We start from the raw sequence: 27,478 nt of genomic DNA on the forward strand, positions 1-27,478 counted from the left end.
GCTGTTGTCATATCCTCCCACCATGTCTCGTGCCTTCCGGAGCGGAAATTGGGAGCAGGTTAGTCACTGAGAAGGGTGAGGGGCAGGTCAGGGCGCTGCGCTCCCCAGCATCCAGCTATTTTCTCCTGTGACACCTTGCCAAGGATCTCGGGGCTGTTTACAAATGCTGGACCACAGCACAACAGTGGCTGGTGAAGTGGCCATGCCCAAATCTCACCCAGAATCAGCTGTGGGTGCTGTGATCCCCCAGCTGAAAGCATCGGCCAGTAAACAGCTGGGAGTGGGTTTTGCCCCACCACCCCTTCTAAGCAGCTCTCTGAACCCATAGCGCCCAGGGAAGTCTTTCTGGAAAGTGTGCTTCTCCAAATCATGGCATCTCGGCTCTCATTTTAGGTCACTGTGGGAAAGCAAGACTTATCTGCCCAGCTGGTTATCCTGTGCCTTCCCCGCAATTTTTGGCCAGTTCCAGCGGGTTTAAGTAGGGACAAAGGGCTGAGAGCTAATTAAACTGCTGTAAGTGTGAAGAGCGATGCCTCCCTGAGGTGCAAGCTCAAGGTTATGGGGCCCCCAGGCTGCTCCAGCCCAGCAGCACACAGTGTGCAAAACCCACACAAGTATTGCCATGAAGGGTCATCTGAGGGATGGGGAAGGGGCAAGGAAGGCCCAGGGGAGGCAGAGGAGGGGACTGGGGCACCTCTCCACCTGCCTTACCATTCCCACAATGCTTTTCCGAGTGCTTGTCATCTGCTTCCCCGTGCAGAGGCTCAGCTCAGCTCAGCTCAGCTTGGGTGAGAACCTCAGGAGAGCGAAGGGCCAGCTGGAGCATGTGGAGCAGAGCTATAGCCATGGTTGGCAAAGAAAATCATTGTTGGGCTGGGCCAGACCCCCTGGAGCCCAGCAGCCCCTCGGGAGGGTGAGGTCAGTCCTGTCATTGTAACAAGCTGCTGTCAGTGATTTTTGCCAGCCGCCACAGAGTGGCTCCCAGCCACGCTGGCAAGTCGCCTGGGCTCTGTCCCCAGCACCCTGTGCCCTGAGGTGGGGTTCACGACAGCCCACCTCCCTCCACGGTGCTCCTTGCCCATGGCATCCCCCAACCCTCACTGATGCCTGATGGCAAGCCACCAGTGACGGGCAAGACATCGTCCCCCTCCATCCTCCCTCCTGGACGTGTCCCTGCCAGCTGCCCGCTGTCTTCCTCAACCCTTGTCACACCTTGATTTCTACAGGCACCCACTTCGGTCCTCTTGCCCTGTCCCAGCTGGAAGATGCAGAAATGGTGTTAAAAGCTGGTCAGCCCAGCGTGGAGCTCGAGGGACTCGAGCAGGCAGGGTCCCCCTGCCAGTGCCCATCTCTGCCTTGCTGGACACTGTGCACACAGGCTGGGGCTGGCGTGGCTGCCCAGTGCTGTGCCGTTGCCCTCCCCGGTGTGAGTGCGGGCCGGTGCCGTGCCAGCCCCAGGACCGTGGCAGCACCCACGTCGGTCGGGGCCGATGCACCCACAGCAAACCCGTGGCGTCACTTTGCCCACACGTGTCTGCAGAGCCCCGCTCCAGCTGGGCCGGCGCTGGGGGAAACTGAGGCAGGCTGCCGGGAAGGCGGGGTAGGGCCGGGGCAGCCCCGGGCCGGTTCCCCCCCGGCGGGGAGGGGGGTATGGCTGGGTAGGTGGGTGGGTTAAATTTTTATGAATGGGGCCGCCCCGCCTGCCATTGCCGGGCGGCGCGGCGGGCGTCAGCAGCGAGCCAGCGGCGGGCGGCGCTCCCCGGCGCGTCCCGCTCCCGTTCCGCCGCCGATGGCTGCCGGCCGCCGCGCTCCCCCGGAGCCCGGGGGCGGGGGGGCGCCGGTATTACTTCAAGGCATCTTCGGTGCGGGCCCGTCCCCCGGTGCTGCCCCCTGCTCGCTGGCTCTGACGGCCCGGGAGCTGCAGGTGCGGCGTCCCGGGGGCTCGGCCGGTCCCGACACTGCGCTCCGCCTGGCCGACTGCGTGGGCTCCGCCGCCTTCCCCGCCGCCGCCGCCGCTGCCTGCTTCTCGCTGGTCTGCTACCCCCTCCGCGGGCCACGCTGGGGCTCGCCCGCCCGCCAGCGCCTGGAGCGGACCTTCCGCGTTTGCCTGGGACCCGACGCCGAGGGCAACCTGCGCATCGCCCAGGCCTGGAGCCGCAGAATCCGGGAGCTCTCGGTGCCCGCCGTGCCCACGCAGGACGGTCAGTACCGAGCCGCCGCCCCGCGCTCACACGCGGCTGCGGGGGAGAAATTGTCCCCGTTCCGCCGCCGGTCCCGACGGAGCGGGCCTCGAACCCTCGTTGCCGGGGTTGTACCGGGCCCGTGGCTGGCGGCGGGGGCCCGCCAGCGCTCCACCGCCCGTGCCCAGGGGGGCGGCTGTCCCCGAGGGGCGGCGTGGGGACGCGGCGGGCGCCGAGCCGGGGGCACTGCGCCGTGCCCGGGCTCCAGGGGCGCAGCTCGGGGCCGGGGGGGGACACACGGCCGGGGGGGGGGGGGACGCGCATCCCCGCAGGTTCACTTGAATCCCCCCGCCCCGAACCGCGGGAGGGGGACACGGGGACATCCCTGCGCACGGCACTGGGTGGGGGTGGCTTCTCCCCCGTCTCACCCTTAAACCAAAGGGGCAGCGGGGACGTGGTCGCACCACGGGGCCCCTTTGCACCCCTCCCCCCCCCCCTCCGTCCGCATCGCTTCGGTTCAATAACTAGCAAAGCTCCAAAGGGCAGCATTAACCAAGGAAAAAAAAAAAGTCCTCGTTGCTGACGCAGGCAGGACAGGAGCCAGGCATCGTCCCCGGCAGGTCCCATCCATCATTTGGGAGCAGGCGAATCCCCCCGGGACCCCGCAGGGCCCAGTGGGGTCTCAGGGCAGCACGGAGGGGTCCAGGTTTCCGTTCCCTCTGCCCCCGCGAGCTGCCAGCAGCTCGGAGGGGAGTGGGGGGCTGAGACCTCCAGCTCCGGTGGGCAGGCTGGCATATATTTGAACATCTGAGCGTAGATTCAATTATATGCACTACTTCATTTATTTAGCTGTCCAGTCGCACTGATCAGACTTGGAAATTAAGAGGCATGCGGTTAGAGGGATCCTGTCAAATCATATTTAGCCCAGCTCTTCCCTTCTTGGATTTTAAAATGCAGCTTTTTTACATGGCCTGCAGCTACAAAACAACTTTCTGCTACTCTTCCTAAAGAATAACAAAAAAATCCAGTGGAACGTAGTGAGGGCAAAACCAGTTCCCCGGCTCTATTTCCAGCCTGAACTCTGCAGCTGTAAGTCTCCGAGCGTTTTAAAACCCTCGCCCTTTCAGCAGGCGGTGGCGAGGGTGCTGGGGCAGCAGCAGCTCATTGCATGGCAGGGGCCTCAGGGGAGCCCAAGGAAGGAGGACAGGAGAAGGTAGTGCGGAATTTTGCAGTTATTTTTCTAGCTGAGGGCCAGCAGGATTTGCAAACCTCCTTCCCCAGTTTGGGACAGAGCTACAAATGCCTCTCGCCACACCCTGCGCTTGCACGCACCCTCGTGTGCCAGCACTGTGACATGTGCGGGACAGATAAGGCTGTGCTGGGAAGCGTCTGTGCTCTGTGCAGAGCAATCCTGCCACTCTGTTCCTGCGGGGAGGGGACCCAGGGAGCCACCAGCCATCCTGTCCTGGTGTCATCTCAGCTCTAGCATCCTCTGGGATAAAAGCCCTGCAGACAGCTGCAGCAGGGGTGAAGCTTCCCCCTCCCTGTTTCACTCCAAGAGGAAAAAAAAAAATCCCTCCACAGTTAATAACCCCCAAGTGGGGGCTGCCGACAGCGTGCAGGAAAGTGTCCCGCCCTGCAGCTGTCCCGGGGGGAGCAAAACGCCCCTGAGCTTGTATCCTGATGGGGAAATCCAGCCCCTGGTCACAGCAGGAAGCTGCCATTGAGCAGCTGGTGTCACCACGGTATCACAGTGTGTGGGCAGTGCTGCCAGCAGCGAGCGGGACCTGGCCTGGCTGCATGCCACCGTTTTGGGGTACTCCCTTGCTGTGCTCATCCCCTTGCTGTGTGGAGGTGACACTCTGTGGAGGCAGGATGCGGTGGGCATGCCCCTGTCCATCCCAGCCATGCAGCGGCTGGGTCACCGGGCAGGACAGGCTTGTCCCTGCCAGCTGGGCATGCTTGTTCCTTGTGCCCAGAGAGTTTCCAGAAGGATGTGGGGACATAACGGAGCAGCTGGGGCTGCTGATGGCAGAGCTGTGGCAGCATGGTCCCTGCCTGAGTGTGACCAGGACACATGTTGCGTGAGGGGATGTGGGCAAAGAGGGGAGAGCAGAGTTTGTGCGCTGGCAGCAGCTGGAGCCCCTTCCTCTTGCTGACTCAGTGTCTGTTTTGCTCAGCATTTGAGGTTGAAAGCAACCACGCTGTGCCGGGAAGTGGCTGAGCCTTGCTGAGATGACAGGGGCCGCCCAGTGTTGTGCAATCCAAAGGGATGCTCCTGACATCATTCCCACCCCCACCCCCCCAAGCATTGCTGCTGATGGGCTCCAGCTCTCAACCAGCACCTCTGCGATGGGAACCTGGGCTGAGCCTGGTGCTGCTGGTGTCACGAGTCCCAAATCAGGGTCATGTCCCCATCCCTATTCACGCCCTGGTACCAGCAGTCTGCCCCTTGTGATGGAGTCATGGCTTGAGCAGGGTTCGTCTTTCCTCCTCCAGCCATGGAATGGGTCCTTGGGGTCCCAGCCATACCCCACTGCCCTGCAGTGCCACAAGCTAGCAGCTACGGGGCCAGGCAGGGTTTTCAGGCAAGAGCCAGGTGCAGCTTTGTGTGTATGTCAGAAACGATGTGGCCCATTAGAAACACGGTGGGTTTAAAAACTGCATTTAGGTTCTTGAAGCGCCTTGTATTCTTGCTCTGCATCCTTCAGGGCTGGGAGGGAGAAAGAGAGAAAAGCCCCCCATCACCTTCCTCTGGCAGCTGGGGCTTGAGCACAGACCCCCTGCCTGGGGGTTCGGCTGCATTTGCCTAGAGGATTTAGTGCCGGCTGTGCCTGAGGAAGGCTCTGGAGGGGCAGGAGCAGGGCCAGCCCAGCTCCGGAGTTGCCTGCTATGCATGACCTGAGCGCTTCACTGCTGTCCCCGAGGGCAGCTGGTCCCCTCGCATCTGGCAGCGCTGATAAGGGGCCGGAGAGGGCGGGGGGCAGCCGGCAGCTCCCCCTGGCCCTGGGCGGCAGCAGGGAGAGCCAGCTCAGATCAGCGCCCGGACCCGGGCTCAGCCCGGGGCTGACGAGGCTCACATGGGCAGATCTTTGCTGTGGACTTGGTGGCAGGTCCCAAGCAGCCAGCACGGTGACAAGGAAACGTCGTGGACAGTGACAGCCTTACCGGGTCATTCCTGGGGGCTGAAAATCAACCTGATGATGCTGAAGTCAGCAGAGCTGTGTGTGCCCTCAGGCCTGGGACCAGCACAGAGATGGGATGCTCCAGGCACTTCTCCCTGCAGGGCAGCTTGTGGAACTCGGCATGCCCGGGCTTCCCCATCACTGATGTAATGCTGAGTGTCACACAGGTGAGGTGGCACACATGGTGACCTCCATCATCCCAGGCTCCCCTCTCCCTGCCTCCATCCTGGTGGGAGCAGCAGGAGGAGGTTTAGCTAGAAAAACGCTACTCGTGGGTTCAAACAATTCAAATCACCTGGTGAATGCAACTCAAATCACCTGGTGCATGCAGGTGGACAGCCCCAGTGCCCGAGCTGGATGGCCCTGCCCAGGTTAGAGGGGGGGTTCCTGGCCTGGGGCAGTGCTGGGAAATGCCTTCTGCTTTCCTGACTCAGCTCCTGATGGAGCACTCTCTTTGCTGAGTCAGCAGGTGCAGCCCCCACGCTGCCCCGCAGAGCCCATGCACCCTGGTGGGCACCTACCAACTCCCCAAGGGCCAGGTCACGGCTTAGGGGGCCCACAGCTGGTGGGGACAGCCCCCAACCTCCCCCAAACTGACTTCACCCTGCAGGGCCAAGGGTTTCCAGAGGTGCTGTGGGAGCTCGAGGCATGCTGCCCTGCTTGTTTCAGGGCTGGGGGTGCCCAAGCAGCACCCAGGGGTCCTGCCCTCAAGCACGCTGCCGCCAGCTCCTCTGGGTGCCATCGCACCGCTTCTGCTCCCTGTGCCTGCCTTGCAGGGCAGCTGCAGCCTGGGCTCACACTGTCCCCCCTCACGGGGACCGCTGGGCTTGGAAGCAGGCTGGGGGACAGAGGGATGTGGAATCCTGCCAGGCTTGTAACTACAGCCCAACCAGGGCCCTCATGCACAAAACCTGAGCCCCATGGGGAACAGGGGAAGCAGAAGTGTCCGTCTGCCAGTGCAGGTGTCTTTCCTGGCCCCACCCCATCCGCAGTGAATGCGGGGAATTGGGACCTTGAGTCCCAGCATGCTGGGGGGACTGAGCCGTGTCATGAGTTGTGGGGTTCAGCCCGTTAAAGTCACGGCCAAGAGTGTTTGGGGCCAGGTGCCCCTGGGGAGGTTAGGTTTTGAACCTCCGCTTTGGTTCCACCTTTCTTTCCTCAGGGTGTCCGAAAGCGCAGCTGGCATCACCTGGGGTGCACAGGGGTGCTCAGTGCGAGGCTCTGGCCTGGGCGTAAAACATCTCTGCAGACTGTGGGAGTGCTCAAGACGAATCTCTGCAGGACCCTGTGTCCCCATCTGTGCCACCTCCCCTGCTTTTCCAGCAAGGACCCTCCATCCCAGCTCACCTCCCATGGCCTCTGATAGGGATGCAGCTCAGGGAGCTTGTGGGGATCGGGGGCAGCTCCCCTTCCTGTGGGGCTGCGGCAAATGCTGCCCCAGCTCAAAAAGCCCTCCCTAGGATGCACCACGACCCCACCACCCTACGCCCTGCTCTCCCTGCCAGGTGACAGCTATGGGGTGCTGCCCCGGCCCTGCCGTGCGCTAGTGCTGCTGAACCCGCAGAGCGGCGCTGGCCGCGCCATCCAGGACTTCCAGGTGGTGGTGCAGCCCATGCTGGCTGAGGCCGACATCGCTACCACTGTCTTCATTACTGGTGAGTCCACAAACAGCTCCCTCACCTCCTTCTCCTCCCTTCCTGGGATCCTACTTGGGTGCTGCCGTGCTGGGATGGGCTCCTCGGAGGGCCCGTACCCCTGGCATTGCCACAGCTGTGGCTCCTGTGGGGTTGGTTTGGACAAGACGATGGGTGGGTTGCACTCAATAGAATCATAGAATCATTGCATGGTTTGGGTTGGAAGGGACCTTAAGGATCACCTGGTTCCACCTACCTGCCCTGGGCAGGAACACCTTCCACTAGCCCAGGGTGCTCCCAGCCCCGTCCAGCCCGGCCTCGGGCACTGCCAGGGATGGGGCACCCACAGCTGCTCTGGGCAACCTGTGCCAATATCTCACCACCCTCACAGTGAAGGATTTCTTCCTCATATCTAAATCTACCCTCCCTTAGTTAACAGGGGTGACTGCCTCGCCTCCTGCACCCCTGGCTGGACCCCCCATGGGGACAGTGGGGCTGGGGTCACTGCCTGAGGGGTGGCAGCAGGCAGGGCAGAGAGGCTTGAGGGTGACGCTCGACTCTCTCCACTTTCCCCTACAGAGAGACCCTACCATGCACAGGAGAAGGTGCGGGATGAGGACCTGTCACAGTGGGACACATTGGTGATCATGTCTGGGGATGGGCTGCTGTACGAGGTGAGCAGCATGTGGGCATCCCCCCGGCCAGGGTGGGTAGAGAGCCAGGACAAGAGGGGTACCTGCGGCAGGAGCCAAGCTTCGAGACACAAAGGCAGGCAGGGAATGGCAAAGGAGAGATGGCATCTGGCTAGGGGCTCTGCGGGCTCTGCTCCCCCCAGGCTGGGCAGGGGCCACTGGGTTCCCTGCCCCCTTGGGTGCCACAAGCTCCCTCCATCCCTGCAGGTGGTGAATGGGCTCATGGAGCGGTCGGACTGGGAGGATGCCATGAAGAAGCCACTGTGCATCTTGCCCGGGGGCTCTGGGAATGCCCTGGCTGCCTCCATCAACCACTACGCAGGGTGAGCATCGGCTCCGCTGCCAGCACCGCACTGGCTGGCACCGCACAGGCTGGCACACGTGGCTGTGCTGACACGGAGGCAGGGGGGATGAGGGAAGCAAAAGGCTGTGCATAGCTCCAGCCCAGGGGAGGGGTGCTGGGCTGCCCAGCACGGGGGTGCCTGTCTGGGTCCCCATCTCCCTGCAGGCTGGTGCAGCACAGCCCCAGCTGGGCCCTGTGACCATCAGGTTGCATCCCTGCGTCGTCAGCTCCCCCCAGGCCCTTCCTCCTCTCTGGGCTCTGAGTCTGGCAAAGCTTTACCCTGAAGGATCCACCCTGGGGCACAGCTGATCCTGCTGCAGGGAAGGGGGACTGGGATTGCCCTGGCCCAGCAGCCCCAACTCAGTTCCCTCTTTCAGGAGCTGGTTTATCCTTCCAACCCCCAGCAACGCCTCTCCCATCAGCTGTCCCTGAGGGACACTGGCACCCAGCTGAGATACATCCCAGCCGTGACACAGGGGTGAGGGTTGCGCATGGATGCTGTGACAGCAGGAGAGGCCCCGAGCTGGGTCCAGCCCAAACTCACCCTCTCCATCCCTTGCAGCAATGATCACGTTGCCAAGAAGAAGCTGCTGACGAACTGCACCTTCATCCTCTGCAAGGGGCTGCACACGCAGATGGACCTGGTCTCGCTGAGCACGGCCTCAGGCAAGCGCCTGTTCTCCTTCCTCGGCTTCGGCTGGGGCTTCATCTCGGATGTGGACATCGACAGTGAGAAGTACCGCTGGCTGGGCAATGCCCGCTTCACCCTGGGCACCCTTCAGTGCCTGGCCAAGCTGCGGGTATACCAGGGCCGCCTCTCCTACCTGCCTGCTGTCCCCGAGCAGGACACCTCCTCGGCACCCAGGGACCCCCCCTTGCCTGTCACCAATGGCCAGCCTAGCCACGTCCCGCCGCCAGCGGGGACGGATGTGCCTGGGTCTCTGCCCAACGACTCGCTGCTGGTGCCGCTGGGCCAGCCAGTGCCGGCGCACTGGACAGTGGTCCCTGAGGAGGAGTTTGTCTCTGTCTATGCCATTTACCAGTCCCACCTGGGCACTAACCTGCTGATGGCACCGGCGGCCCGGCTGCACGATGGCTGCATCCACCTCTTCTACCTGAAGGCTGGCATCAGCCGCGTGGCGCTGCTGAAGCTCTTCCTGGCCATGGCCAGGGGGACTCACCTGGACTTGAACTGTCCCCACCTGTGCTACGTCTGTGTCCGGGCTTTCCGCCTGGAGCCGCGCGCAGCCACAGGCATCATGACAGTGGATGGCGAGGCGCTGGCTTGTGAGCCCGTGCAGGGCCAAATCCACAGCCGCCTCTGCCGCATCCTCAGTGGCTCCTGAGCTGCCAGGTTCGGCACCCCTGTGGTGCTGAGCTGCCGGCACAGCCCAGCACGAGGGCAGCAGAGCCTTCCTCCCACTCAGGAACCTCCTTCTCCTCCTCCTCCCATAGCAATAGCTCTTGGGGGCTGTGGGTACTCATGCCCTTGCTTGCCCCCATGCTTAGCTTTACCCCCCTGGGACAGCCACCAACACTGTCCCAGAAATGAGCCACGAGCCCCATCAGGTACTCGGTGCCAGCAAGATGCCAGCGTGTTTTATCCTGGTACGAGGTCCCGACCCCAGGTGGCTGCGCCGGCACAGCCCTGTCCCCTCCCCGGCTTGGATGCACCTGGTGGCATCGCTCTTGTCCCCGCCATGGAGGCAGTGCCACCTCACAGGGATGGTCAGGACCAATATATATCTAGTACAAGAAATTGACTTTTTAAATAATGTTTCTACCCAAAGCTTCCTGTAGAAGCAGAGTTTATTCTTGCAAGAAGTGCAATAAATATCTAGTGTTTGCAAAAAATTTCCCCCTGGGTTTTAAATCCAAGCTCATGGCTGCCGTCAGGGGCAGGGCTGCAGTGCTGTCAGCCCAGGCCCACTTGGCTGTCAGGCGAGGTTTAGCTCAGCACCCTTTGCTCCCCGGCATCCTGCCCAGGCTGCCAGACCACTGTCATCTCAGGGTCAGGACCAGCACGGAGCGATGGCCCCAGGAGATGCTCCCAGGGAAGATGCCTCAGAGGTGGGACGTGGGACATCGCTGCCACTGACCCTGATTTTTGGGGTGCACCGGTGCGCTGGGGCTGATTGAATCCAGGTGGCTCAGCCCCACAGCAATGTTTTGGGACGCCTTGGGGAAGGTTCAGTGCTGCTGAGCAAGGGCAGGGAAGGGGGTGTTGGAGCCGAGGGGTTTGGCTTTCTGGAGGGAGCAGGGGGTCCTATAGGTCGTGCCTCCCCTTTGCCCAGGCAGCCCAGGGCTAGCTGGAGCCCTGCAACAGGTCCCTGAGTGGGGACTTGCCTATGGGGGATTACTCAGCCTGTTTGGTATAAAATTGCAGTAATTAAACCTGATTTACAGCACTCAAGTACAAAGTAGATGAGTGAACAGTGGTGGCTGTTTGCATTTATTCATCTGCAAACTATGCAATTAGGATTGTGGAACCGGGAAAGAAGAGCGCAATTGTTCCCAGCTCCCCCCCCCCGCCCCAGCCCCGCTTCCTTCTGGGGAGCCCAGCTCCCACTCCAGGACAGCAACAAGGCAAGCAGCAGCTTGGAACCACCTCCCAAAATAATTTCCCTCGTGGCGTTGGGCCAGGTGTAAACATGGGCTCAGCGATGCTTCACTGAACTCTAATCGCACTCCACAGCCGCTGCTGGCAGAGGTGGCTGCGGGGAGAACCCCAGGCCAGGAACGTGCTCAGAGCCCTCGGCTACCTCTTTCAAGCGAGATGGCTCACTAGAGCAGAGCCGCCGGGGCTTGCAGCACCTGAAAGGCTCCCTGGAGTCTCCTCCCAGGAATGGCTGCATTGCTCACAGCAGCGGGTTGGTTGGGATCTCCCTTACACAGGTTTTCCTGCACAAATCTCTTCCTTGACCCAAGAGCTGTCAGCCAGCAGCCATGGGCTCTTCCTGAGGAGCCCCCAACAGCTCCTCCTGTGCAGCCCCCCCCCCCAACACCTGAGGGGGGTGGCAGCAGCTGCTACACACCCAAGAGGCAGATGCTTGCTGGTTTTGAACAACTCCAGCAAAGCCACAAGTCTCCAAACACTGACATACCTGTCCGTCTCCTCTGCCCACACTAGCACCCTCACAGCCTCTGCTTGCAGGGGGGGCCAGGGAAGGCAGCCGTGACCCCGCCAGCACCCAGGAGGTGCAGTAGCCCCTTGGCCCCAACAGCCTGGACACTGCAGCATTTGCACCTCATTACACACTTACCTGCGCGCCGAGGCAAGGGGCTGGGCAGGCAGCACCAGGGCAGAGCTGCCAGGGCCCACAAGCCATCGGCCTGCCAGCCTGGGGCGGTCTGCAAAGGGTTTTGCTTCACTCCAGGTCTGGCCCCACATGCACTGGAGCAGCTGCCAGCCACACTAGGGCACACAGCAAGCTGCCGGGCAGCCTGCATGCACCACAAGCCAGCAAAGAGCACAGAACACCGGCACACCCCCCCACCCCCCCTTAATAATAAAAACCCATGAATGAGGGGTTTGGTGAGTTGGTTTATGCAGAGCCACGGAGGCAGCCCCTCACTGCCAACCTCCACGCCGTCACCTTCAGCCAGTGGGACCCCATCCAGGCCAGACCCTGGCGCAGAGGTGCACGCTGGAGACGGGGCAAGTGCCAAAAGTGTGGAGGAGAGGGGGAAAGAAAGAGGCAACAGTCAGAACTACTCACAGAGGCAAAATTTAATGGCAAGTCATCTTCCCTCCTTTATTACACCTTGGTTAGCCAAACAAACAAAAAAAAAAATTCTGCAGGTAAAAAAAGTTTTAATGGTCACACAGCACTTTATACATATATTGTAAGCAACCAAGCATCCACATCTGCACGTGAACGACACACCTCTAAGCATGGCCTCAATAGTCAGGTCTTTTTTTTTATATCATTAAATACTGTACAGAATCAAGGCTACAAACTGATTTTGTAATGCTTCTTCCCCAACCCCAGCACTTAAAACAGTTACAGGCTGTTCTCATTTGTACATCACACAGTCGTGTAGCCAGTTTTAAGGCTAACAATATGCATCATGCTTTGGCTTTTTTTATGTGTTTTTTTTTTTTTTTTTAAGGTTTTAGCCTTTTAAATTTTGTTACCCTTAAATATTACATACATACACAAAAAATTACATAGCTGCAGTGTGCTCACCATCAACCTCATCACCCAGGAGCTTCACATTATCAAAAGCTTTAGAAAATTTGTAAACCTCTGTGCACGCTTCGGTTTGGGACAGCCAGCTACAGTGAGCAAGTGATGCCAGGGGTAGCGGCAGCTGGGGAGCCGCGTCCCCTTCCAGAAGGCCAATACACACCTTGGTAGGAAGCCCCAGGAACCTGTGCAAAAGCTCTTTATTACGATCAGAGGAAACTAAGAGACTTCTTGGGTGAAGGGGAGAGACTCCAGCTCATGCCAGCAGCCCACGCTCCTCCCTGGGCAGGTGGGCAGCCTGACCAGCCCCTGCTGACCATCTGCCCCTTGAGATGAAAGCCACAAAGAGTGGGCAAAGCAGGGAATCCTAGATCTCCTCCATCCCTCCATCCCCAGCTTGGCCCTGAAGTGTTTTCTCCCTCCTTCCCTGGCCAGCAGGGCTAAGAACAGCCCAGCACAGGGGACAGAAGTCGTCGACATCAGAAGATCACCAACAGCAGTTTTGTCTGGTAAGAGGTTTAATCATTTGTGGAACAAGCTCTCTGCCTGCCCTTCCTTCCCCTGCCCTGAAGCAACAGCCTCACCCCTCTGCCCCAGTCAGCCCTTCGTATTTTGGAGACGCCCCCGCTCCTTGCTGAAAGGGATTCATTCATTTAGCACCAGCCACAGCCAGAAAGGGGCCGCGAGTTACACACGTGCCTTGCACAGCCCTGACTGTGGCTCAAAGCATCTCTCCACACCCCAGGTGGGGGTCTGCCGTGTTGCCAGACCTCCTGCCTGCAGGGTGGGGAGGGCTCCTGGTGCCCGAGCCGGGCCAGAGCTGCTGCACAGGCGATCCACCTGCAGATCAGTGCTTAGAGAGCTCTGCAGGCTCAGATCTGCATTTGCAGCCAAGCCCTGCTTCCTCTGGAGCACCTGGAGCAGGACATACCTTCCAAAATCCCAGCAGCAGCTGGTGACACGAGAAGGGCTTTGTAGAGCCTGTCCCCCGGCTCTGCAGCATCGCCGCAGCGGGCACAGGGAGCTGCGGGTGGGGGGATTTGGAGCAGCAGGTGCAGACCCCGGTGTTTCAAGGAGTAGAAAGCACTATCCAAAAGCACCGAGATTTGCCTGCTGTTCTTAGTTTCAAAATGAGAAGGCTAGATCCTGGCCCGGGTGGGGGGAAGGGAACGCAGCCCTACTGAGCAAGAGCAAAGGAGAGTTTTGGCTCCATCCTTACTTCTGGCAGAACCATCTGCTCAGCCTGACTCCTCCCTGGGAAGCCTGGCACCACTGGCTCCCTGTGCCGGCTAGAAGGACCAACGGACTCTCCCCAACAGACTGTGCTCCACGTAGATGCTAAACAGGTGCTTCTCCAACGCCTAAACATTGGGCAAATGCAGTATCCCTGGAGCGTGACCTCCCAGCTCCAGAAGTGAAAGTGCGCGCACACAGAAAAAGAGGCTTCAGGAAGGTGTCTTGACCAGGAGACTCTGGCAAGTCACTGCTTCGAAGTGCTCATGGTCACCAGCTCAGACAGCTCTCTTGCTGCTGAAACACAGGCTGGTCTCACCAGTTGTTTCCCAGAGTGGCAGGGCAGTGCTGCAGTTGAGATTAGGGATAGTATGTGCTGTGCCCACAACGCTGCTGGCCACAGAGGACCCAGGCCACCACGGGAAATGGCTGGCAAGGGAAGGAATTGATAACAGTCCACACCAGTGTCTGATATGCTCCAACTGCTGGCTGAGTAACAGCACAGGAACAGTCACAAACTGCTGCTGCTGCAGTAGGGCCTCACCACAACGTGACAGCTCCCTTCCCTTGGGTGACCCTGGCTCAAACAGCTCCAAAACACCCATCTACAGCTGAACGACACAGAAGCAGCAGCTGTGCCAGGTTCACCATCCAGACTAGCTGCTAGATCTACAACACCCCCCAAAATCACTCGCTGCCGCCTGCCCAGGGAAGGCTGAGATCCAGGGGTAGGTGTAGTGCTGTGTGACAGCCAGGATGGCTGGGAACAAAAGACGCAGATACCTAAGCAAGTAACAGGGCAGAACCCTGAATCCCATGTATTTCTAGAAGACAGGCATGCATGGTGAGGAAAGGGAAGTTTGCCTTACTCTGGAGAAAAAGAAGAGGGGATGGCTAGAATTGCTTCCAGGAGACTGACTAGAAGTTGCAGAACTGCCTGGAAACCCTGCAGCACTACCACAGCAGCACAAGTGCTAGCGCAGAGCCTGGTTCTGCCTACCAAGTCCTGGACTGGAAGAACCTCGTAGCTACTGGTGAACAACTAAAACTAGAGCAACTCCATGTGGTATAGACAGCTTCAATGCAAACACAATCCAATGTCTTAAGTACATATAAGCCGGGGCAGACTTCATAAAACCCATGGTTAACAGAGAAAAATGAAAGCCTAGAAGGGCATTGCCCTTCACTTCCAGATACTACAGCAATTGCTTCTCCTGGCTTGAACCCCACCAGAACAAGCTGCTGGGTGTAGTGCTGGGTGAGAAGAGTCCTTGTGTGGAAAGGTGCTCCAAGATGAAAGTGCAGAGGGAACGTGGCTGCAAGACTGCTTCTGTGCAGGTCTCAAATCTTAACCATTGCAGGGTCAAACTCGCAAGAGGAGCACGTACATGGGACAGGGGAAGGAAGAAGGGCTGGGGGCAAAGAGTTATTCATGCTTAGACAACCTTTCCTCGGAGGAGCAATCAGGCCTACCACCTTCTTTGGAACAAACCAAGCTGAGGAAGAAAAGCTGGAAGGAGAAGCCAGTTTACTGGTAACAGCATTTGCCAATTTTCTTTCTGCTGCTTTCCCTTCTCCCCTGCACCTACCTGTCCCTAACCTGACAGTTTATTTGTCCTCTGTCCACTCTGGGATATTGGCCCCTGCTAAGGCAGCCCGGTACTGCTGCAAGACACCGCGGATACTTTTAATGAACCCCTTGGATAAAGGGAAGAGGGGGAACCCGATATCAGGGTAACCACTCTTCTCCGGAAGGAAACTCCTGTAGCTCTTTCTCCTTTTCTTTGGTTTCACACTAGGCTGCAAGGCAGAGTCCTGGGCAGCCTTCCCCTCGTCCGTTCGGTCTCTGGCCAGGTCTACCTCCCTGGCTTGGCCTGTGCTCTCTGAGTCTGAGTACTGTGGGAGATCACCAGTGCTGGGCATTGAGGTTGTGAACTCCGACTCATCCAGCTCCTCCTTCCCGTCGAGCGCCGAGTCTGAAAGCTCAGCGGCTGCCCCCTGCTCCGAGCTGCTGCCATATTCCCCCAGCGATCCTGCATTGTCTCCTGTGCTCTCGGCCAGGTTGCTGCAGGCAGAGAGAAGGGAGGCAGAATCCGCCCCATTGGCCTGTTCGTGGCTCCGCTCCACCAGCTCATTTGTCTCCAGCCAGGATTCGATCCGGGACACCAGGCGCCAGCCATTGCAGCGAAAATGCTCACGGATTTCGTGCTCAAAGACTTCCACCGGCCTGCACAGCAGCTGCATCATGGACTGCACCACCCGGATCAGGGTCATCTCATTGTAGCAGCGACTGTTCTCATAGCCCTCCTGGAGGCCCCGGTCGCTATCAAAGCCTGCCTCGTTGTAGTAGGGCTCGTTCACTAGGATGAGACCTGCCAAGAGAAGGGGAGATCAAGGGGTTAAAGGAGGAACTTTACTGCGGATCGGTATCAGAGGCAGACACTGCTGTGATTTCTGCCAAGGTGGCTGAGATTCAAAGGTCACAGCACCGCCTTGCTGAGGTGCCACGCTGGCTTCACCCACAGCCACACTGACACAGGCGGCCCGAGGCTGGCAGCAGGCAGCGTAGGGAAGGGGCTGCAGGAGAACGCGTTGTGGGAAGCCATGCTTTGACTTCAAGCGGGTAGCAGAGGCCAGGTTGGACAACCAGAAATCTGCAAGATGCAATGGACTAGTATCGCAAGGGAAGCACTTATGTGAATGGGTCTCTGGTCTTCTGCTAGGGTGGTGGGGATCTTGGGCACCACTGTCAGTGGCATTCATGATCCTTGGCTGGCAAGAATACTTTTCCACCAGTGCAATGCACAAAGCATGCAACAGCAGGAGGTCAAAAAGGCAGAAGGGGAAAGGTTTCACAGTTCCTTTCTCTTCCCTCCCCTCCCAGGAAAAAAAAACCAAAACCAAACAACAAACCCACAAACACACCCAAAGCTTTTTTTCTTGAATAGTTTTTATCCTTCTCTTAATCAGAACAAAGGCCAATCTTCACTAACAGGCTTTGAGCTGGCCAGGTCCTGTGCTATCGAGCATGGTCCCATCAGACAGTGCAGTTCTGAGACAGTGAATACTGTGAGGAGTCACCCATACCAAGCTTTCTCCTGCTTGCTTCTGGTCTAATACAACTACATGAATGTAGCAATGGCACCAATACTGCCAGGCTGCTGGCAGCCTGCCACAAACTGCCTTAGAACTGGTGGAGGTGAGATCATGAGTCTCAAAGCCCAGGCAGCAGGAGGGAGAAAGGAGATTTCTCACTAGCAGCAAGTTGCTCCAGTGAAACTTTTAGTATTTTGTTTTCTAAATTTGGATCTTCAGCTTTGTAAATGAGAAAAGGCTTTTCTTGTGGTGTCAGAGGATACATGTGAACTTCAGAGGAGCAGGAGTTGCCTGGGCTCCCTGAACAGAAAGTTGGCCTTGAGGAAGAGATTTAGCCTGTCCGCTCCCAAACTAGATATGGCAGGGCAAAGCCCCATGGCAGGAAGCCCTGGGGCTGGTCTAGACACACCCCTGATTATTCTCTGCTTTGGAAGGAGCATAAACACCAGCAACATGTGCAAAAACATGCCCAAAGTAGGATGGGCGGGTGACTCAGTGGGGATAAAAACAGTCCTGCAAATGAAGCCCAGTTTAGCAACTTCAACTAACTTCGGTAACTGGCTGAGGACACAGTTGTTCACCTTTGTCAGCTCAGAATAATAGGCAAACCAGCTCTCTGCTTAGCTGCTGCAGTAAGAAAAAGGGAAAGCATCGTGTCAGGGACCTGCGATGCAGCCAGAAATTGGGACATGAGAAAAGCTTCCATCTGTTTCGACTGCTGAACTGGAGAGATAAGGACAGTGCTTTGTCTGGCAAGGTGAGAGCAAGAGGCAGCACTAACCCAACTGGGGTGGCAGATCCCAATTGTGTCCGTCCCCCCCCATAAGCCTACATCCCATCCCCTCCTCCCTCTGCCTTTTCCTGTCCTGCAGGCTCTGCAGGAGGAGCATTTACCTTGGATGGAGATGAGTACTTGAAGGAGGCTGGATTTACTGGTCCACCTTTCTGTCCCCTGAAATGCACATAAAAATGTGTTAAAGAGCTGAAGCACCATCAGTTTGCTCTATGATAATTGTTAGATGAAGCTAGGCCACAGTTTCTGTGTTTCTGTTGCTAAGGTCCTGTGGCTCATAGCAGGAGCGAGGAACTGACTCAACAAGCATGTTATGTGCTAGCGTCCCATTGCACCAACCCATTTCTCCGTTATTTTTTTTTTTGCCAGCACTGCACCCCATCAGGCCAGTTCTGCCTGGAACAGTGTGACCCTACGCACCAGGCACCAGTTCCAACTCCTCCCCAGCGTCAATCTACCTGCCCAAAACACAGCATTTCCCTGGCTCTGTTTGTTCCAGCTCTCCAGCTAGACTTTGTGCCACTCTACACAATTCACCCGCAGGGTGGGAGACACGGACCCAAACCACAGGAGAACAGCCCATGCTGGTGTTGGCACCTCTGCTCTGTCCAACTGTGATGCAGTGCAGCTGGTCTGACCGCAAGCTTCTCACCAAGACAGAGAAGAGCCAAATACAAAGACAGAAGCAGCCAAACTACACCAGTTACCTGCTCCAGACATCTAAGGCAGAGCCCAAAGCCCAAGCCACCCCCAGCTCAAGCACCACTGAGTCCAGAAGTCACCCCAGGATTCCTGGCCTTGTAGGAAGTGGCTTGTTCCAAAAGCAGCCTGGCACAACCACTGCTCCCCATGGATGGGCAGATGAAAGCGTTACCTTGCCTATCCACGTCCCCAGGAGGCTGACACACACTTTGCCATTGTCATACAGGTTGGGATTCAGTCGCCCACTGCACTGGGAGAGATAGCGGAAGAGAGGTGGGACAGCTGGGTAGATGTTGGGGAGCTGGATATCGAAGAGAAAGAGGCCATCTTCATAGGGCGTGCGCGTGGGCCCTTTTATAAGTGCTGAGAAAAGATCCTGTGGAGACAGGCAATATAAACCAGGCACTGTGAAACATCCTCTTACCTTGGCAGAGTTGTATTTATGTAGAGGGAGAGAGGGGATGTGATTAACCTAGCGCTTGCAAGAGCCAGCTCAAGCAACACATCTCAGGGCACCTTCCCTCTAGAAGCTGCACTCCTGCAATAGCCTGACACCAAAGCGAGCCTTCAGAGCTGAAGCAGGGCTTCAAGGATGGCCACCAATCCCCAGACTGCTCACTGGCTGCCCGCTTGCCTTTTCTGCTCGGTGGGACAGGCAGCCTAGTGGGCAAAACACCTGAAACAGCCTTCCTGCAATGAGGATCTCCCTGTTCTTTGCTGCCCTGACCTGGGGAATGCAGAAGCAGCCGTTTATAGTAATTACGGTCGTATTTCAAATGCCGCGCACATTCCTGCAGTTCTAATGCAAAGGATTAAGGCTAAGCAGGGAGTTCCAAAGAAAGCGATCTGGATGCTGAGCCCAGCACTAACACACAGGCATTTGAGAGCAGGCACTTGCCATTCGATCCTCGAAGGTTTTAACCATGATGCCATCAGGCAAGGAGGTGGCCAGGAGAGCCATCTCTTTCCGCACAGTGCTAAAGAACTTCTTTGCTTCCGGGGGCTGGAACTCCATTTTCTTGAAGGCATGGGTATCTGCGGGGCAAGGAAGAGAATGGATTAAAGGCTGCCTATGGAACCTGCCACAGGTTCCTTGTGAAGGCAAATCTATCCATCTGTTTGTTAAACGCATCATCTGGAAGAGAAGAGTGGACTTGCTCTGGCGCTGAGCCAGGAGGAAGCCTAGAGATTGATTTTTTTCCCCACATTGTACAGCAGCCACAATCTGCATCTCCTGTTCTCTGTCCCACACAACATTGTCCCTGTGCCCCAACAAGAAGCCTTGTCCCACAGCTGGGACAACTGCAAAAAGCAATGACCTTTTCCCTACAAAATCTCAGCATAGCTCCCCATTTTTACGTATGCATGCAGATTCAAAACAGTCCGGCCACCTTTCCTTCACTCATCTGGCCTGGCTGGCTGGCCCACTGAGCACCTTGGGCTGTGCTGTCACCAATGTTCCACACAACCAGATGCTCTTTCTTATTTTTGGCTGATTAACGTTCACATAAGTGAACCGGGACACTCACCCACCAAGGACATCCTGCACAAGAACACCAGCTCCCCTTTTCAACCAGTTCATCCCTGCAATAAAAGCCTAAACAAACCCTGCAGCTTTCAAGAAAGTATCTGCGGCGGAAAGCAACTGATCTCCACAGCCCTCCAAAGTTAGTTACCAATGTGGACAAAAGGGAAGCACACTTCTGTGGCTTGAGAAGTTGCAGTAGTGCCTAGAGATGCCACCTAAAAGCCAGGTTTAGGTCCCAGAACAGATTGTGCTACAGAGCTTGTCTTAATTTCTCCTCCCCAGTTAATGAGCTGTGAAAAAGACTAGGAAGAAGAGAGGATACCCAAACCAAAAGGCCTAGAAACAAAAGGTTTTGCAGAAAGAAGCTGCAGGATGGCAATGCAGGACAGAGTATCCTACTCTGGCCTGATCTGACACTACACACTCACCTGGAGCATACTCCAGCACAGAGAAGACTTCTCCCTTGGCACTGGTGAAGGTGACTCCAGGCTTGCCTCCACTCTGCTGGCAGAGCACTGGGGTCTCACTGGGCCACTCTGATCTCACTGGTGTCTGCACCTCTGCTTTTTCTTCTTTCTTCTCTGTCTCCACCATGGCTTCCATCTTTTCCTCCTCTGCAATAGCCACATTATCCAAGGTCTTCTTTAGATTTTCCTGCAGCTTTTTAATATCGTCCAAGAACTTCTTCTCCCGAGTGGGTTTTTCCAGCTCTACAGTTGGGGAGGTGGGAGAGCCAGTCAGCAGCTGCTCCACAGTCATATTTTTCAGGCTTTCCAAGATCTTGATGGCCTCCTTTAGTTCCCGGAAGCTCTTTGGGGCTCCGTCCTTGCCAGCTTTCTCTGCAGCAAGATCTGCAACTGCCATAGCCACAGCTCCCTGGACTTGTTCCTCTACTTTTTTCACCTCCTCTGCTGCTGGCTCCTCAGGCTCTAAATCCTCAATTTTTGGGTGGTCATCTTCCACGAGGCCATTGTCTGTCTCCCAGCTGTCGCTTTCATCCTCCCACTCCGAGGATGCCCCGCTGGTGCTGCCATCGACAGAATCATAGTCTGACTCCTCAATTTCTGATTCAATATTGTATAAGTGCTAAAGGAGAGCAGAGTTACAAGAGACTTAGGCTGAAACACAGAGTTTTAGTTGTTTTTAAATGCAAGTCAGCTCTCCCTGTGAAAAGAAAGCTTTCACCTAGGATTGGGTCAGGGCTTTTTTCAACCCTTCCGCCTATGCAGGATAGACTGATTTAAATAACATGCACAATGACTGGCACATATTATGAATCAGCATAGCCCATCCTCCACTCTTCAGAGTAGAGCACCAGGGAAAAAGTAAAGAAAGTTCTAGGTGGGCTGCAGCCATTCCAGTGGCTGGAATCCAGCCAAGGAGAGCACGCAGGGGCCAAGCATACCTGGATGCCCCAGGGTTTCTGAACACAGAGCTAGTTCAGAAGGTATTAGGTATCACGTGCAGAGTTAGTATTTCTAGTCCTGCTTCTGTACCAGCAGCTGTGTTGGCACACAGCCCTGGCTTGGCTGTCTCCACACTGCATCCTTCCACAGAGACAATGCTGGAATGAGGAAAACACTCCCACCTTTCTTCTTCTGTGGCACATGCTACTTGCCATCAGGGCCCTGCTACACTGCTTTAGCTGCTGTATGTCATTACTGCTTAAAATTCAGCTGAAACAATGAAGCCTAACCCAAATTACTGAATAAGCTCTTACATAAAACGTTCTTTTCCCCTTCACTACTGGAAATTGAACCTATCCAAACTCCACCCAGCTTCACCTCTTATAAATATGCTTTTGCACATGCTACATCTCTCATGAGATTCCCCCTACAGAGGCTTACAGACATACTCCAGCTACAAGCACCAACAAAGAAGAAGGGGAGCAAGAACAACTTTATAGGGTTGCGCTAGGAATTACAAAATGGAGCATTTTATCTACATGTTTCTGACACTTGAATGATGACCCAGGAATCCTCTTAATCTTGCAAGATACAGCCCCAGAGGCTATAGTACATGGAGATTCGGTCGTCTTGTCAAAGCCTTGAACTGAACCAGCACTGTATAGCTAGTCCTGTGCCACCCAGAGACAGGCAGCCAGCAGAGGTTAGCTGGGTTCAGCACAAGTGACTGCGGGCAGGAAAAGCCATCAAAACGCTCACTGCCCTCAAAGCTAATCCAAATCAGAGTCAGAAAGTTAATTAGCCAGTTAATGCCATCTTTATTTTTAGAGCTGAGAAAAAGCACCCAAACAGCTCATCTCTGGGCACCTGGTAAAACCATGATTTATCAATGCCTGTCCAACTGATAATTCATGTTCCTGACATTTCCCGAGCTCCCATAATTACGCAGACGAACAGAATCGAAGGGACTGGCGTGACACAGCAGGAGCTGCTGCAGAGCCCCAGCACCGCAGTGTGAGAACAACCCTTTGTGGAACGCACATCAGACCTCCGATTGTGCCTGTGATCCAAGCACATGTGACAACAGGGGGAAGGGAGACAGCAGTCTGCTTTGTAACGCTGTAGTCCACTGCCATAGTGCAGGCATTGACTATTCTACTGTAATTAATGCAGAGCTGCTTGGTTTAAAAAGAAGTCTTGATCGAGTACTTTCTACTTGCAAAGGCATCTCTGCAGCAGAGGCAGTGGTGTTCTCTGCCACAGCGATGAAGACAAGACCCTACAGATGCAGGTCTTCTCTTATCTTTAGGCTGTCTGCCTTAATTTGAGGCAACAAGGAGAAAAGACATGGGATGAAACAGTGTGGGGAGTAGTGAATAAGGTTACAAGACAGTACAACAAAAGCTTCAGACCAATGTAGAAGACATATCAATGGGGTTAAGTGGATTAGCAGTGTGGCTATATCTATGTCTTTAAGCTTGCACTCAAGCCTTTTCCCCTCATTGCCCTGGGAAGAGATTCGGGTCTGATCCCTACGTTAGCTAAGGTGACAAATTGTGGCTCTAGCCCAGCTTCTGGAGGAGCTTCTTTAACCAAAGAAAATACTATGGTGCCATTTCCAAGCCAGACAGAACAACCAATTGTCTTTCAGCAGCATCTTTGTTGGGCGATTCAGTGAACCTGGGCTCAAGTCAGAGCTGATGATCCCTGAGCTCTGCAACCCTCTCTGCAAGGCAGCAGGTGCTGGAGGCCGGGAGCAGGGCTGTGGTCAGAGCTGTGAACATGCAGTGCAGCGTGTGAAGGGAGCAGCAGTCTGTTCATACTTTCCTATTCTCTATATTTAAGAGCAGTGATGACCAATTAGCTGGCCAGTCCTCCTGACAAAGGAAGGATTTTCTCATGCTAGCAGAACTGGCAAGCCACCCTATCATATGGGAAGGCAGCAATAAATAGAGCAAGACTTCCTCACCCGGTGAATCTCTGCAACAGGGATTTTAAACCAAGACTTGTTACTCAGCTAAGAATTACAGGGATCTTATGAGCTGGAACAGGACCTCACCTGAGGCAGAATGATAGTTTTGGAGTTATCAGCCCACACCACTTCCACTTTACTGCTGACATCTACACGAGCCACCTGTCCAACCGAAGGCTGTGGAAACAAGAGCAGTTTGTCAGTTTGTTTTCTTTCCCAGGCACTTCAATGCAGAGCAGGAAGGTTTGATAAACAGATGCTCCCCAGTTAAAGAACAACCTGGAGCAATGCTTGCAGCCTGCAGCAGAAGTGGCAGGAGTCCTGGGGTCCCATGCTGAGGGGGAGAAGAATCCTACACATACAGACCCCACAACACTGACGTGGAGATGGGGAAAACTCCCCCAGTGAGGAGGCAAGGACCAGGAGGGCTGGTCTGGCAGGAGATCCCGGTTTCTGATCAGGACAGGGGCCATCGCAGGGCTGTGGCCTTCCCACAGGCAGCACCACAAGGGCTGCCCGGAATCGGGGTGCCCTCTAGCGGGGTGCCAGCGGGCAGCCCCTGTGCTTGGACACCCAGCACCGGGGCCACAGCAGCTTCTCCTGGCAGAGCGTGCAGGCATGAACAGACAAGTTGCAGTTGGCACCAGCTGTGCACAGTAAGTAGCATCTTGCACCGAAGGAAGGTTATTTAGGTCAGCTAAGCAAGCTCAGATGTGCTGCTGAAACTAGAACCGCAAGAAGAGCCACACTATACCTCTTAACCCTTTTTAAGGGAAGCGGTCTCGAAAGCTGGAGGTCTTACCTACACAGTAGGGAAACCCATTTCCTAGCAAAAAGTGTGTATCCCCTACAATATAAATTGTTCCCTCTTCCTTCCCAGGAGATCAATCAGCTCAACCAAATTAACATGTACGTAATAACTCAGATGAAAACCAGAACCCCCAGTCTTCTGTTGCTAAGTGAAGCTGGTTTCACAACAAATTCACCTTCAACTCTTGCTCAGGAGCCCACAGAATATCCTCACATGAGAAATTACTCTGAAATCCTAAGCAAGAGTTTTATTAAAAACCCTCAGGTGTGTTTGATTCTTGTCTCAACTTTGTTCTTGCTCTGCTATAGACTGTAAACTTGAAATCCTTTGTCCTTGGTGACATCTCCACCAGACTTAGAGATTTGATATATTACTCACGACAGCAGGGGACATGGCACAAAACTAGCAAGCTATGGAGTGGGGCTGAAGGCCCTCCTGTTGACTCTTTCAAGTGTCTCCACTAATACTTGGTGACAATATGGTCACATAACCGTGTCCAGAACCCACCTCATCCTCCTTAGCTGTGGCTCCGTCTGAGTTGCCAATGCGAATCACGATGTCAGTAGTGCGGAAGCGAAAGTCTGGATGATCAGCAATATCATACACACTCACATCCTCCTCCTCCCCGATCAGCTGCATGGGAGACAGAACGCAAGCATGTCAGCTCCAGGATGCTGCACTGATCTTCAGAGCATGCCTTCAACACCTGAAAGTACTTTGTGTTACATTTGATTAATTTTTTCAGTTGCCCCAACAGCCTGCAAGAAGCTGCTCATGTCCCTTCTTGTCACCTTGTCCTGTAGCACATCAATCAAGGCACAACCATGAACGGAAGCAGATACTCTTGCCTCATCTGCTCACCCTCACCTTTACTTTAGTTCCACATTGCTATGATTACAAGACATGCTAGAACATTTTATTCCCTTGTGAACACCCAGATTTCTCAAAGCAGTTCACTGGGGCCCAAAGGGTTACAGTTTACTTTTGAAATGATCTAAGGCAACGGGAAGTATCTGACAAAGTTGACAATTAATGGGAAACATCTTTCCTTTGATTTCACCTGCAGGAAGAGAGCTACGAGCTCAGAAATAACGAGAAACCCTAGGCCAGGCTGATGTTCTGCTTCTGGATGTAAGGGGTCCTGCTCCGTTATGACAATGTGGTCTCCCACCTCAAGGCAGAAAGCAGTGCATGAGATCTGTGTGGTTCAAGTCTCCCTCATCTCCAACTAGACCGCAGTCTATTGAAGACTCTGCAAAATATAGTGTTCCTACAAGCCCTGAGAAAAAGGTATTAGGCTTACTATAGACAACAGTGTCTGGCAGAGGCAAACAGGACAACATGCAATAGATTGATTCTCTTTCCACAAACTAGCAAAGACATGGGAAGGAAAAATTCCTACAGTGAACTCAAGCTATCAACTGCCTGTGACAACTTCAGCAAAAATCTTTATCCATACCAGAACCTGATGTTGACTATGGGATGTAATCCCCCTGCTTGGTCTTTGCTGCCTTGCAGACATCTACAAATACAAAGTGACACTACCGCTAGCTAAGCCTCCCAGGCCCAAGAACACATTGCTGTTCCCATCCTCAAGGTCAAACTCCACAGCAGAGCTGGCAGGCTTATCTGTTTATTTGTGAACCCTGTGCTGTTGTGCAGCTGCTTTCTCTTAGCTGGTTCCAACAGGCACTGGCTCCTCCACATACCTCCACATCGTCTCCGCTGGATTTCAACTTGAACCACTTCACCACACAGGTACGGCCAATATGGTCACCGGACTGCACAACTCCATATAACCCGGGGTCCTGGGAGCTCTGAGCTTTTGGTCACAATGGTAGGGAAGGAAACAGACAAGTTAAGTGGAGGAGCACAGACTTTGCACAGCAACTGAGGCTGTCAGCTCCCAAGCTCTCACAGCTGAAACCTTCCATTTGTGAATGGCATGAGGAAAAACAGTTCTTCCTACGCTGTCAAAACTGTACTCAGCTAATGAGTTGCATTTTAACGGGGCATAAGGTGATGATAAAGTAAGATTACATTGCACTGGATTGGGGGAACACATTCACTTTGGGCCCACTTTCAAGCTCTATCACCGAGAGAAAACACACTGCCACCTTAGTGCTCTGCTCTCCAAATTAGCTCTGCCCCAAGACTGCCAAAGCTTCTGGACACGCTGGCCAAGAGCTCCATGAGGGCAGCCCTGGCTGCCGAGTTCTTCCTCTAGAAATATGCTACCCACAACAGTTTTGCTCTTCTGGAAAAATGGACTGGACCACAAAGGTGGAAGGTAGGCAGCATGCAGGCAGGTATACATGTGCATATGCATGCATCAGGGATCCAGCAACATCATAGCTGGGCCTGAACCACCTCTCAAGGCCTGAGCTGTTATCCAGCACACTTGCATCCAGACATCTTTCAGTTTTATCTGGCTGACAAGGACCCACATCCCAGCACTCTTAGCAGTGGGCTGCAAGGAACCGTGGGCATCTCAGACTGCTTGGAGAGTACGTTTGACAGACAGAGGAATACAGATTCCTAGAGACTTAACTAGAATGGTAGAGCTGGAGCTAAATTTAGTTGCCACAAACTACATCTAACCCACCAGACCAGTCAGATTACACTCATCAGAAATGGCCACACAAAGCAGCACCTTTTTTTGCTAAACCAGCTTTCCCTCTTCCCAACCTGACAATATCTTGTGCTCCCCACTGTTGAGGGTCTACCCTGATGGAAGAGGAGCTGAGAGCCAGATGGTGTGCCATTTATGTTTTATATCCAAAAGCTTTAAGTCTCCTTGAACTTGTACTGTGACCCTCACTAGGGTAATCAATTGGTTTGGTGAAGAAAAGGGATGCAAGAAGATGCCTCTGTATCCCAAAACCCACCCTGAAAAAGTAGGAGGGTCTTGATAGACAAGTCATACAGAGAAAGCAGCCTGAGGTGAGCTGTTCATTTCTCCCCTCATTCTGCAAGAGCTCTGATTTGTTGACACCTTCATGAGGAAGGTGTGCCACCTCTACTCTACAGAAATACTGAGAATCCTAGCTTTGCTCCTTGGCATTTATTCCTTCCACACCTTGCCAGTTGTCATAGTTCAATTTTGGTATTTAAATAGTGGCTCTCTGCTGACATTCATGTTAAGTCAGCTACCGTAAAAAGGGCTACAATGTACATTAGGAGATCCAGGCTGAAGAATACTTTGCAATTTAAAAGCATGTTTGTGCCCCAAGAAAAGCATTGTTTTCATATCCAATACCTCTTTTGTCCACCACAAAATCCCCAGGGCAGAACTCATTGTTGTCCAGATGATGGACTGGAATCAGCTCATTGGAGCGAATATTTGTCTCCACAGTGCCATCCTGCCACATCACATCAGCTGAAGTCATCGTGGTCACCACTTCTACAGCAACCCTGAGAACACAGAAAAGCAATGAGTTACCAGAGGGAACATGCAAGACCACAACCAGAATGCGATGCTGCCAACATCAGGAATCAAGATGGATCTCAGCCACACAAAGGTACACATATCAGCAGGCTAGGAAGCAAGTAAGGAAACCCCATCTAGTCCCAGTGTAAGCAGGAACACAGCAGGCTTTGTTTTGATGGGTTCTCAATCGCTGCAGATATGTTGCTGGACTTGCTTTCCAGGGAGCTGATGCTGAGCTCCCTTTTATTCCTAGTGGAACAAATTAACATCTACTAGCACCCAC

The 27,478-nt window shown here is 54.9% G+C and overlaps 2 protein-coding genes across 3 annotated transcripts in view; one reads left to right on the forward strand and one right to left on the reverse strand.

Moving 5' to 3' along the window:
* Positions 1-1,686: 1,686 nt before the first annotated feature.
* SPHK1 (sphingosine kinase 1) lies at positions 1,687-9,888 on the forward strand. 2 transcript variants are annotated; one of them, XM_055796383.1, is made up of 5 exons: positions 1,687-2,201; positions 6,871-7,020; positions 7,579-7,673; positions 7,899-8,014; positions 8,597-9,888. In XM_055796383.1, the coding sequence occupies exons 1-5, from the start codon at positions 1,790-1,792 to the stop codon at positions 9,378-9,380; spliced, it is 1,557 nt and encodes a 518-aa protein (XP_055652358.1). In that variant the 5' UTR covers positions 1,687-1,789; the 3' UTR covers positions 9,381-9,888. The 2 variants fall into 2 exon arrangements, with proteins under 2 accessions (XP_055652358.1, XP_055652359.1); XM_055796384.1 differs by having other exon boundaries at positions 2,070-2,201; positions 6,528-7,020.
* A 1,858-nt stretch (positions 9,889-11,746) lies between these two features.
* The window catches only part of UBE2O (ubiquitin conjugating enzyme E2 O), a 66,286-nt gene continuing 50,554 nt past the window's right edge, over positions 11,747-27,478 (reverse strand). Inside the window, exons 10-18 of the mRNA XM_055796382.1 lie at positions 27,025-27,179; positions 25,475-25,587; positions 24,273-24,398; positions 23,042-23,131; positions 20,005-20,662; positions 18,947-19,083; positions 18,221-18,424; positions 17,448-17,505; positions 11,747-15,829 (exon numbers count right to left, since the gene is read on the reverse strand). Coding sequence (XP_055652357.1) covers positions 15,066-15,829; positions 17,448-17,505; positions 18,221-18,424; positions 18,947-19,083; positions 20,005-20,662; positions 23,042-23,131; positions 24,273-24,398; positions 25,475-25,587; positions 27,025-27,179 — 2,305 coding nt within the window. The 3' untranslated portion in view covers positions 11,747-15,065. The remainder of the gene's footprint in view (positions 15,830-17,447; positions 17,506-18,220; positions 18,425-18,946; positions 19,084-20,004; positions 20,663-23,041; positions 23,132-24,272; positions 24,399-25,474; positions 25,588-27,024; positions 27,180-27,478) is intronic.

Source organism: Falco peregrinus, chromosome 2, assembly GCF_023634155.1.
Source record: "Falco peregrinus isolate bFalPer1 chromosome 2, bFalPer1.pri, whole genome shotgun sequence".
NCBI classification, from domain to species: domain Eukaryota; kingdom Metazoa; phylum Chordata; class Aves; order Falconiformes; family Falconidae; genus Falco; species Falco peregrinus.

Excerpts from the sequence above, each read along its gene's own strand:
- SPHK1 (XM_055796383.1), top strand. The coding sequence starts at position 1,790 with ATGGCTGCCGGCCGCCGCGCTCCCCCGGAGCCCGGGGGCGGGGGGGCG. Across the intron at positions 2,202-6,870 it reads CGCCGTGCCCACGCAGGACG|GTGACAGCTATGGGGTGCTG; the intron begins GTCAGTACCGAG and ends TCTCCCTGCCAG. Across the intron at positions 7,674-7,898 it reads GGGATGGGCTGCTGTACGAG|GTGGTGAATGGGCTCATGGA; the intron begins GTGAGCAGCATG and ends CCATCCCTGCAG.